The sequence below is a fragment of the Nannospalax galili genome, unplaced genomic scaffold (assembly GCF_000622305.1).
Source record: "Nannospalax galili isolate Female #2095 unplaced genomic scaffold, S.galili_v1.0 scaffold169, whole genome shotgun sequence".
Taxonomy (NCBI): domain Eukaryota; kingdom Metazoa; phylum Chordata; class Mammalia; order Rodentia; family Spalacidae; genus Nannospalax; species Nannospalax galili.
The window spans coordinates 4,415,474-4,427,286 of NW_008360327.1; the positions used below are offsets into that span (position 1 = coordinate 4,415,474).

At 41.4% G+C, this 11,813-nt stretch overlaps 1 protein-coding gene across 1 annotated transcript in view; it reads right to left on the reverse strand.

Annotated features, from left to right (window-relative positions):
* Window positions 1–6,959: 6,959 nt before the first annotated feature.
* Window positions 6,960–11,813, reverse strand: part of Setbp1 (SET binding protein 1) — a 400,094-nt gene continuing 395,240 nt past the window's right edge. Inside the window, exon 7 of the mRNA XM_008825920.2 lies at window positions 6,960–11,813. This exon is cut by the window's right edge and continues 22 nt beyond it. Coding sequence (XP_008824142.1) covers window positions 11,616–11,813 — 198 coding nt within the window. The 3' untranslated portion in view covers window positions 6,960–11,615.

Here is an 11,813-nt window from a genome sequence, read left to right on the forward strand (position 1 = left end):
AGAGAGAGAGAGAGAATGTTGCACACAGCAAAGCTGGAAAGGCTGAACCATCTAAGCCCTTTGGAAACAAGTAAAGTCCCAGAAGTTGGACATGGAGCTACTGAATTTGGTGTTTGCCCTGCTGGTTTTCTGACTTGTTTTGGTCTGGTATTTCCATACTATGCCTCTACTCCTCCCTTTTAGAATGGTAATATGTATTCGGTTCCACTGTATGTTGGGAGTATGTTGTCTTTTGATTTTACAGCCGTTTACAGTTAAACAATTTCCCTGAGTCTCAGAAGAGACTTTGGACGCTGGACTTTTGAGTAATATTGAGACCGGTAAAGACTATGGGGACTTTTAAGGCTGGACTAATGCAGTTTGCTTTTTGTATGGTGTGCTGGATAGCTTTAGTGTCAACTTGACACACCTGGGTTGAGGGAGCCTCAATTGGGAAAATGCCTCTATTGGACTGGCCTGTGGCCATGTCTGAAGGGCATCTTCTTGATGAGTGATGTGGGAGGGCCCAGCCCACTGTGGGTGGTGCCACCCCTGGGCAGGTGGGCCTGTGTTGCATAAGAAAGCAGGCTGAGCAGGGGCCAGGGGAGCAAGCCAGTAAGCAGCGTTCCTCCATGGCCTGTGCTCCAGCTCCTGCCTCCAGGTTCCTGCCCTGAGTTCCTACCTTGGGCTCCCAGATGAACTGTGACCTGGGAGATGTAAGCTGAATAAACCCTTTCCTCCCCAAGTTGGTAGTGGTCAGAATGTTTTGTCACAGCAATGAAGAACAAACTAAGACATATGGTCATGAGCCTATGAGAGTGAAGGAGTAGAATGTGGTGTTTTGAATGAGACTGTCCCCCATAGGCTCTGTGTATTTGGATATTTTGTTGCCAGTTGGTCGCTGTTTTGGGAGGTTTTAGAAGGTATGGCTATGCTGGAGAAAGCATGTCAGTGGGGGTGGGCCTAGGGAACTCTTAAGTCTTGCCAGATCTTGATTCGTTCTCTTGCTTCCTGTGCCTGCTTAAAGATGTACAGCCTAGCTTCCACTCCTCCTTCAGCCATCTCTGCTGCCATGCCTCCTTATCATGATAGACTCTTGCCCCTTTGGAACCGTAAGTTAAATAAACTCTTCCTTCTATAAATTGCTTTGGTCAGTGTTTCTATCACAGCAACAGAAAGTAACTAATACACTTGCCCTTCCTGGGAATAAATGGAGGAGACAAATATGTAACTTTACTTATATGAAATATCTGGAGCAGTCACACTCACAGAGATGCAAAGGGCAATGATGGTTGTTAGGGGTATAGAGGTCAGCGTTTCAGTTCTAAAAGACAGAAAATAGAGGATTTTTTGTCCAACAGGAATATACTTAAGACTATTGAACTGTACTTTTGAAATGGTTTAGATGAAAAGTTTAATGCTATGGGTATTTTGCCATATACTATTTATCTTCTAGAGTTTGTCTTCTGTCCTCCATTTATTTCATGACATGGATATGCCAGGGTCTTAGAGTTAAACATTTTTTAAACATTAAATGGCAGGGCTGGAGACATAGTTCAGTGGTTAAGAACATTAAATGGCAGGGCTGGAGACATAGTTCAGTAGCTGTTCTTGTAGAAGACCCAGGTTCAAATCCCAGCACCCACATGGCAGCTAACAACTGTGCATAACTCCAATTCCTGGGGATCAGACAACCTCTTTTGTCCTCTGAAGGCATTACATGACACGGGTGTACTTACATACATGCAAGCAATTCACCCATACACATATAAAATAATAAAAAAAAATAAGTGAAAAAAATTAAATGGTATTATTGGGAAAACTAGAGAAATTCAGCCTAGAGTTACACAAATAGTATTATACCAAAGTTAATTTCTTAGTATGCTATGGTTATGTAAATTTTTAACATTACAGGAAGCTGGGGGATAGCATTACATAGAAATCTGTACCAGTTTTTTGACTTTTTAATAAGATAAAAATGATTTCAAAATCAAAAGGATCAAAACAGACAAATCCCCTCTACATAGGAAATCCAAATAATTTATGTACGTACTTTAAGAGATGAAATATAATTGCACACTTTTTAAATGTGGGCTCTTAGTACTGACTTCCTTCTAAAGAACATACTATGGAAAAAGAGAAACAAAGATGAACTTTATCGTCAAGAAACTAGACAGATACTAACTCAGAAATGCAATCAAGGTCAACAGTGACATGATGTATCATGTTGATAGTACATAACTTCAGTAGCTTCTGACCAGAATCTCATTTTACCATGTTGTCTTCCTTTGTAAAATGTCTGATCCATCTACTCATAGGAAAACATCCAACAACTTCCAGTTAAGGGATTTTTTTAAAAAACACCTGACCAGTACTCTTAAAAATTATCAAGGTCATAAAACAACAGGCAAAATCTAAAAAACTGTCATAAGTCTATAGAAGCAAGGGGATGCAAACGTTAACTATAATATAGCATCTTGGACAGGCTCCTGGAAAAGAAGGACATTAGCTGAATGCCAAGGACATCTAAATGAAGTGTGACCTCAAAAATAATGTAAGAATATCATTTTATTAATATTAACAAAAGTGACAATTAACTTTTACTCACAGCACTGTACTATTGTATTCTCACACTACGGTAAGATGTTAATAATAAGGAAGAACTGGGCTCAGTAATCATTGAAATTCTACAATCTTTACAGCTTTTTGTAAATCTAAAGTGGTTCTAAAAATAGACCTTTAAAAACAAAAAAGAATATGTAGTTCCTGATTCCATTTGTACAATGTTCTTTAAGTATCAAAATTGTGGAGATGGAGCACACACTGGTGGTTGGGGGGGCGGCACGGGGACGGGTAATGAGGAGGAGGAGATGGTTAGTATAGTGACACATTTGTAGTGATGGTACAACTAAATATGGTGACTGTGGTAGTGGCAACACAAAGCCAGAATTCCATTTATGACAGAATTCCATAAATCTCCATATACAATTACTGATGTGTATGCTCATGTGCACAAGCACACACACAAGTGAGCTTCACATACAAATGGGGACTCTGACTAAGCTCTGTTGATTTTACCAATGTCAGTTTTATACTGTATATACTGTACTGTAGTTGTGTAAGATACTGGCTTGGGGTGGGGGAGAATTGGGAGGGGTCTGCACAGGATATTCCCTAGCAACCTCCTGTAAGTCTGTAATTATTTCAGATAAAAGTTCCATAATTCTTTGGAAAATTGAAGATCTCTTGTCCCCGACCGCTTTCCGTCTCGCCAGCAAGAACGACGCGGGAGGACAAGTCAGGATCCTTCTGCAGCAGTTTATTTGAAGACTGAAGACCAAAGACCCCGAGAAGTGGGAGAGCTGTTGCTTATATACGCCCCAAAGGTCCCATTTGTGACGTATATGAAGCGGATTGGTTGCTGGAGATCATAAGAAGCGGATTGGTTGCTGGAGATCATGCCACGGGAGGAGGCGGGGAAAAGCAGGCTCTTGTGCACGCCCCTTATGGGTGTGGCAGGATGTTTACTTTTAAGAAGGTCCGGATACCGGCGCCATCTTGTAATGGCGGCGGAGGCTGTGGCTCTCCACAATCTCTGAGTCATCAAATGTCAAATCTCTGAGTGAATTTTAATAAGGACACACCACTGAGTCTACCATCCTGTTTTGCTGTTTTTTTCCCATCTTTCCTGGCAAAGAACTATTTGGAAATAGATTCAGGGGTCTTCTAGAATTTGGAGCATTGCTAAGTGGAGGGCACATTTTGCACTGAAACTGGCATTGGAGGCTTCTGAGCAAGGGCAGCCTGCATGGCTTGAATGTGAAGAAGAGGTAGAGGAACTTATACTAGGAGTTGACTATGCTTTTCATGTGTCTTCATTAGATCTCCTCTCTTTCTTTCTGTTACTTTTATGAAAATGAGAAAAGGCTGCTCTCTTGGGATAGATATCACACCAAGGTGCACAGCTTGATAAGGGGAGTTACAGTCCGTGCTTCATCTCCGGTTTCTTTTTCAGTCAGATCCCCTAGCGTAGGGAACCACCTATACAGATTTACATGGCAACCCTTGACTGATGCTTATGCATGGTTACATTCGATAATGAGGGCAGTGAGTGAGTTGTGGGTTGTGGTCACCAGACTTCTGAGAGGAGCTGAAGTTTGAATGAAGCCATAAAGATAAGTAGAATTTGGAGAGGCAGAAAATGGGAATATGGGAGGGAATATTCGATATCTAGGTAGGGTTGCTTGAATAAAATCCAATGAACCAGGTGTAGTGGCACACACCTATAATCTTAGTGCTGGAGGCTGAGAAAAGAGGATCACAAGTTTGGGGCCAGTCTGGGCTACATAGGGAGATTCTCTCTCAACAAAAGCTCTAAACAAAACAAGAAACCTCAATGAGGCTTTGTCATTCTTGTTCATCCTTACGTATTTGGTACTGGCAGTGTGTTAACAAGGGAATAAAGGGAGGCAGGGAAAGAGAGGGAAGGGCGGGCATGATTACATGCCTGCATCATGTTTTTTCAATAACTTCTTCATATCTTCGTATCTATCAGTTGTATTGAACAGGATCAGCTGCTAAGGTAGCAACCCCAGAATGTCACTCACTTCACAAATGGTGATGCACGAAGTTGAAAATCAAAGGTAGAGCTTCTTGAGAAGGTTCAAAGATGATAGACTTAGAGGATGCTTCAGACCTTGTTGAGTTACACTGCCCATTTCTAAAGCAGGAGAGTGATAACTCAAGAACATTTTACTCCAAGGGACAGAATTCATTAGTGACCAAACAGGAACACATCCAGTTCTCTTGACTCTTAATCCAATGGGCTGCCTGCTAAAAAGAAGCTAATTAAGTTTTAAAATATCACGCTTAATAATAAGAGAGTATGTGTGGTTTCTGTTTTAAGATTTTAACATTTCTCATTTGTTATGTCCCAATTTTACCATATGTCAATGTGAAAAACACTTTGGAACCAGCTTTTCCTTTAACTTCAACCTAGAAATTAAAAGCTTTCATGACAAGAAAGTGTATTGCTACAGTTTTATAAGAACTGGAAATCTGGATATTGGCATTTCCCACAAAAGTCAGTGTTGACACTAACAATAGGAATGCAAGCCACTGTGCAGGATTCCTTCCATTTCCCACCCCATCACACACACTGGCTGTCTCATCTGCTCTATAAAGAGCGTATTATGACTTGGTGCTCCTTCAGTTATGCACATCATATCCTGTGTGCCATACTGTCTCAAGCTGGACAGATTTTTGAAGTGGTAACTAATTTACAGAATCTCTCTTTTCCTCTTAGCACCCCCAACACAGGTAGTTAGGGTGATTTGTATCCAATCTCTCAGCTCATGTGTCTGACAACAAAAGCAGAGGAGAAACAAATTAAAAAGATGTTTTGAAGCTGGATGTGCTGGTGCACACCTGTCATCCCGACACTTAGGTGGCTGAGGCAGGAAGAGGACATTTGAGGACAACTTTGGTGGCATAATGTAGAGTGTCTCAAACAAAACAAAATGAAACAAAACAACACACCTACAGAGAAAAATAAAATCAGAAACAATGAATACCTTGTGGCCTTTGAGTTTAAAATTCCTAGAGACTTAGGGAGATAGAACCGAGGCTTTCTAGAAACCCTCTTCCTTTTCAAGGTTGGAGAAATGATTCCTTGGCTCTGCAACTCAGATTTTGCTTAGCTAGTGGAATGAGGTGGGGGTGGGGTCTAGAAAACATATATAGCTTCCACCTATCTATTGGTGGACACATGTATAGGTACCAGTCACATGTATAGGTACAGGCAACTGAGAGCCACCTTCGGCACACTGCTACCTGAATGAAAGCCCTGAGTTGAGGCAAACCATTCCAAAGGAGCAGCTTTATCGCTATATGAGAAGCTAGGAGGAGGGGTTAGAAGGGCTCTCAAAGGTCACTGCTATTTCTGAAAATATCAACTCAAGACCCCAAGTTATAAAGAAAGAAAGTTATACTTGTAATAATTTCCTGGTTTAGTTCAAGGTAGTCTGCAGAGGAAAGGAGAAAAAACAAGCAATAGAATGCTCCATATACCCTGAGAGTCAGCTTCTGGAGGTTTCCACTCATTCCACTGGATTACTACTACTCTCTGTGGGTGCTGGAAACACCAAATGCCATTGTACACATATGTCACAGTGGGTCACATGGATGGGTGGGGGTGTGGGGTTGCTCCTAACATTTCCTACCTACTTTATTGGCATTGGGAAGAACAACCTTAGAAGATGAGAGAAAGAAGGAAAGAAAAGCCCCATAGAGAATGTATGTTTACACACAAAGTAGAATGTACAGAATAAACCCTAAACACAGTTTGCAATAGGAAAGCTGGGAAGACAAAGTACAGATCATCACCTCTCTTTGAGACCCTATCATCCTTTATACCCTTGGTCATATTGCTTAAAACTGCTTGTTTTTTGATCAACTGTACACCATGCAAGCTCCTTCAGAACAAGACTCTCAGTATGGGTATTGGGTAGATGATCAGTAACTGGGTTCATTAAATAGCCCTTCTTTGCATCAATGTGTAACACTGGATCCTATCAGTGTGTAACACTGCAAGTCTACCTGAGGATCCTTTCTTCAGATTTGAAATCATGTGCTATTTGGGATGAGTGCTCCATTCTCATCTCTATGCTCTTCTAAAACATGCTCTTCTAGGCTAAGATGGGTCTCCAACATCCTGCAGTTGGCTTTAATAGGAAGTCTACAGTGCTGTGAATTACTTCTCACTGGATATCCAGGTAGGAATATTCTCTGAACATAAACCCAGAAAATTGGACTCAAATCTTGCCTAGTATATTTCCCAGCATCACCCAAGAGAGGTTAGGTTAGAATTTTGTCAATGATTCTGTGTCCACTTGGTGTGAGAATAAACCCTCAAATGCTATTTAAAGTGCTTACTGATGTGAACCAGATGGAAAATAAAACAAAAGAATTCACAACTCATGTTAGACTGAATTGAATGTCTTTAATTTCACACAATGAATAACATATGAATAGGATCAACTTTTTTTTTTAATAGTTAAGTGCCTATACTGTGCTAACCTGATCTGGTAGCGAAAAAGACTGAGCTTTCTTTTAGAAAAAAATTTTTAAAACCCAACATCTAAGACCATGGAAGAGCATGACAGTAAAGCATGCCAGATGTCGCTACGCCTCAAATGACAGCAAGTCCATGTTCATTTTAAATGTACAAAAATGCTTTATGAATAAAAACTGTTACAAAAAGAACATTTCAAACAATGTACAATTTTTCTTGCCTCTATATTCAATAAAATACAAATACATTTTTGTTCTAAAATATGTTTACATACAATCAAAGTAGAACATGCAAATTACACTTTAAAAAAGGCTTTTAAAAACCACTTATGAATACAAACTAAAAATTAGCCAGCACGACTTGTAAGACAATCTTGTGCCCCATTTTTTCTTTTGAAATATATATGTACATATTTAACACATCATGTGCATTTATTATTATTTAAGAAATAGATTTTTTAAAAAAGGAAGAAAAAGAAAGACACCAATCTAGGGCGGAACTGCCCTTCCAGGTTGACCAGTTGGCAGCTCTTCAATTCCCCCCCTTTAGTGTTTATTATACCTGGGCAAGTGGGAGCTAGATATCCAGGAAGTTTCTTCCTTGGTTGATATGTGCTTCTATGACTGTTCCCCAAGTGACTGAGTCCAATAGGGAAGGCAGGCTCCTCAGTGGGGTGAACTCTCTCAGAAACATGAGGCAGAAGGAGCCTTTTGTTGTGGAAAGAAACTTTAAGAAACACCAAGAAAATGCTACAGTATATTACAGTTTGAGTTTCTAGGCACTGTGATGACATTATCTGTAAGCTCTGGCATTTGGACCATTGTGATAGGATAGGGTAGTGTCGAGAAAAATGTCTATATTTATCTACTCTTACATAGTGAGTAGGACTGAAAATCCTCTGACATAACACTTAAATGGCTTTTGAGGCATTTCGGCTCCTGCCACTCCCTCTCTCTATGCTACAGTTGGCATTTAAAGGCTTTGGAAATATCTGTAGAGACTTTAGACCATTCCCAGGTCAATCTTCCTAGTGATAGGGGAAAAAAATATACCCCACAAGCTCATTATCTGCATATTGTTGAGTAATAAGCCAGGAGTGGAATTTTCTACTTAAGTCCTAATACCAAATCCTTTATGATCTGCTTGTAATATATCACCTTATACTATAATTCTGTCACCACTTGCTTATCATATTTATAGACCTAGAAATGTGCAGAACACACATTTTGACTGCCATCGAACACGGCCTCCCATTTCAGACAGCAGCCAAGTTAACATCTAATCTACTGCCAGCTCTTAGTCACCCTCCCTGGGCTGCAGTGACTGCTAAGTCCTGGTCCTGCCAAGTCACAAAGCAACCCTACATGCTTTCCCGTCCTCTGACCTTTCTTCCTTGGCTTATAGCCACGGCTGGGCTATTTGAGGAAGTTAAACTTCTGTTCCTCTCATTTGAGATGAGGGGTTGAAAAGCAAATGGCTTGCTAGTCCCTTAGTAAGGTGGATTAAAGATCCATCAGCACCTTCAAGGAGCTCTAATATCTAGATTTCATCCTATCAACCCTAATTGTTCTCCTTAGAGTATAAGTGGGTTCGTACCTACTTGCTGAAGGAGCGTATTCTAAAAAGAAAAAAAAATAAATGAAAGGCAAGGTATTACAAAATGTTTGGTGGGGCTGTAAAATAGTCTTAAGCATATCAAATGACCCCTGTCAACATAAAAATGCATCCCTGGAAGGCAGTGTTGAGTGGTTAAGGACCTCCAAACAGGCTTCTCTTCCTGGTTCGCTAACCAACTAGATGTGAAATTCAATTGGCCTCCTGGGAGGCCAGGACAGCAGAGAATAGGCTAGGAGGGTAGTTAGGGAACACAGAAATAGCTGCATCAGTGAGTCAGGCTGATGAAACAGAAGGGTGGAAAAAAGCAGAGTGACAGTGCGGGAGTCGATGGGCGGTGGAGAGCCACTGTGTAGGTGACTGGACTTGCTTCCACCTCTCAGCTGCTGTGTAGCACAGCTCTGATTTGGTCCTCTGTGGTTTTCCCAAACTATTTTCTCAGTTTACTCATGGAGGATTTGCATTTGACTCATCTGATCGGGAGTCAATAACGGACCCAAATTCATGTTTAAGCTGAACTCTGTTGTATCTCTCCGGGAATCTTAACATTGGTTTGGAAATTCTAACCAAAATTTATAACTGAGTTTCTCATTTATTTAGAGGTTAATGTCAATTAAAGTTTGGATCTTCTTTGAGGTTTATTGAGCACCAGCTTGCTCCCCTCTGCAAGGGTTAGTTGACTTTGGTGGGAGACTGCACCCTATGGGAAGGACAAAGGGTGAGAGAAGGAGGGAAAGGATCTTCAAAGTCCAACAGGAAGAGGAATCTCTTTATGGCTTCATTGAATGGAAATGGCTGCTCTTTCATAGCAATGGTTGGGTAAAGGGTTATCTAAACCTTCCTCCTGGTGACTTTGAAACCATTCAGACTTGGCTTTGGAATGACAGATAGAAAAGGGCTGGCTTGATTTTGCCGTTCAAATTGTATGAAATGCCACAGGTCAACCCAGGTCACAAACTGAATATCTAGGCTATAAACTTTAAATTATAGTCCTTTAAACTTACATATTTCTAGATTCAATGAAATTGACGCAGTAGGCCAATGATATAAAATCTGTAGTGACAGTGCAGGACAGGACGTAGGTAATTTCAACCCACTGTCAGTGCCACAACACAGCAGTGATATTTACAAGCATATTAATTTGGGATTTTAAAATTTACTACCATAGATATTTCTCACTTACTTGCTTATATTCCTCCAAAGAGCCATCTCTCTCTAAGGAAGTGATACTGTGTTTCAAAGTGATAATACAATTTCTAGCTGGTCCCAACTCCCTGTAAAGAAACTTAATTTGGATGTAAACCAGATATTCTAATTCCCATTAGAAAATTCAGATCTCTCTCCGTGTCTTTCTCTCTGATCTACCGTACCAGGTATTCGATGTCTTAAAGGAGGTAAGGGGGGAGAGTGAGGAAGGAAATTGAATATACTTATTTGAAATTTCCACACCTGACTTTTAAAAAACATCTACAGCAATGGGATAACTTCATATTCATTCTGAGTCTTCTTAACATGTTTTACTTGAGCTTTGGAAATGGATACTAGAGATGGAATATTGTCCACACTAAACCAGTGCTAGGGTACAACGTGGATGAGAAGTGTACAGTTGAAATTGACCATTTAAAAGACGATTTGTCACACACAGTTTGCATCCATGCAGACTGATAGAGTTATAATTACATTATGTACAACAGCGTTTTTAGTGTATTAAGGCAACCACAATTTGGATACTTTGTCCAAGGTGGCTTGATACAACTGGAGTGGTGATACCCTTTGAATATTTTATTATTATTTTTTTTTTAGATAAGAACACTTACTCCTATTTGCTTTTAAGAAATAATTATTAAGAGATAATGGACTTCTATTGTCTTTTTTGTTTCCTTTTCTCAACAACCTGTGGCAGCTCTTTGTATAAAAACAAAACAAAACAGAAACAAACAAACAAACAAAAAACACCAGTACCAAGGCATTGCTAGACTTTCTGGTGGATGTGGGATTTTGATTTTTTGGCGGCTTATCAGTTATTTTACTTGCTGTGGGGTGTTAAAACCATTTCATCCTGCCTCTTCTCTGATACATTTTAAGTATAAAAATAACCTGGCTGATGCCTGGGTCAACATATCCCTTGGCTGTTCTGAGTCACTTACTCAAAGGCTTCTATCAATACTATCTGTTACACAATGATTGGGGTTCAAAGCCAGTTCCTTGAGACAGGGCGCCAGGAATGAACTTTACAACACAGGTAAAGTTTACATAATTTAGATGTGTACCAAGAAAAAGAAGGCAGCAAGTTAAGGAAAGGGTCACACGAACTTACAATAAACAGAGGAAAAGCAGGAACGGACAATTCAAAGATCAGTGTACGGACAGGAAGATCGCCTATCACTGCAATTCCACCTTCTAATCACAAGATTCCATCTGAGCAACTGTGTTGTTAACGGAAAGATTCATCTTTCGGGTCACTTGAAGATGATCTTGGTGCCCCAAAGCCTATCCGAGTTTGCAAACCCAAAGAAATAAAAACCAATTATGTGGAAGTGGCTTACAACAAAGCCAGTTGATAAATTTGCAGCTTTTCTCCCCCTTGGAATGTTTGCTAATGGAGGGTGTTTCCCATTCGATTTTCCTGACCAGCGAATGAAATTGGAATCAAGGGCACACCTGGGATGTGGGAGGTCAGGTGGCCATCACAGAGCACCGGCTTGCTGCTCAAAGGTCTTCCGCTGCCTGTGAGGATCCGGCCACACTGACGTGCCGCTGGCTTGGGAACTGCTGTACTGCACAGACAACTGCCTTTGGAGGTGTCCCCTTGCTCTGCTACCCCAAGAGCTCCGGATGGCTCCACCCCGCCCTCTGGCCATCCTGCCTGCCCTGGGCATCGGGCCCCATCCCGGATGCTGCGCTCGCCCCGCATCAGTCCCCGGCCGTGGTCCAGACTCCCAGGCGCGCCCTAGGGAAGGACATCGCTCTCGCTGGCTCGCGACTTCCTAGGCCTTTTGGCCTTCACATCCTCCTCCTGGGGAAGGGGCTGCTGCGGGGGCGGCGCCGCGGGCTGCGTGGGGGGCTGCGGTCGGTGTTTCCTCTTCCCGCCGCGCACCGTCTTGGCCAGCGGTGGGGGCGGCGGAGGCGGGGGCGGAGGCGGGGGCAG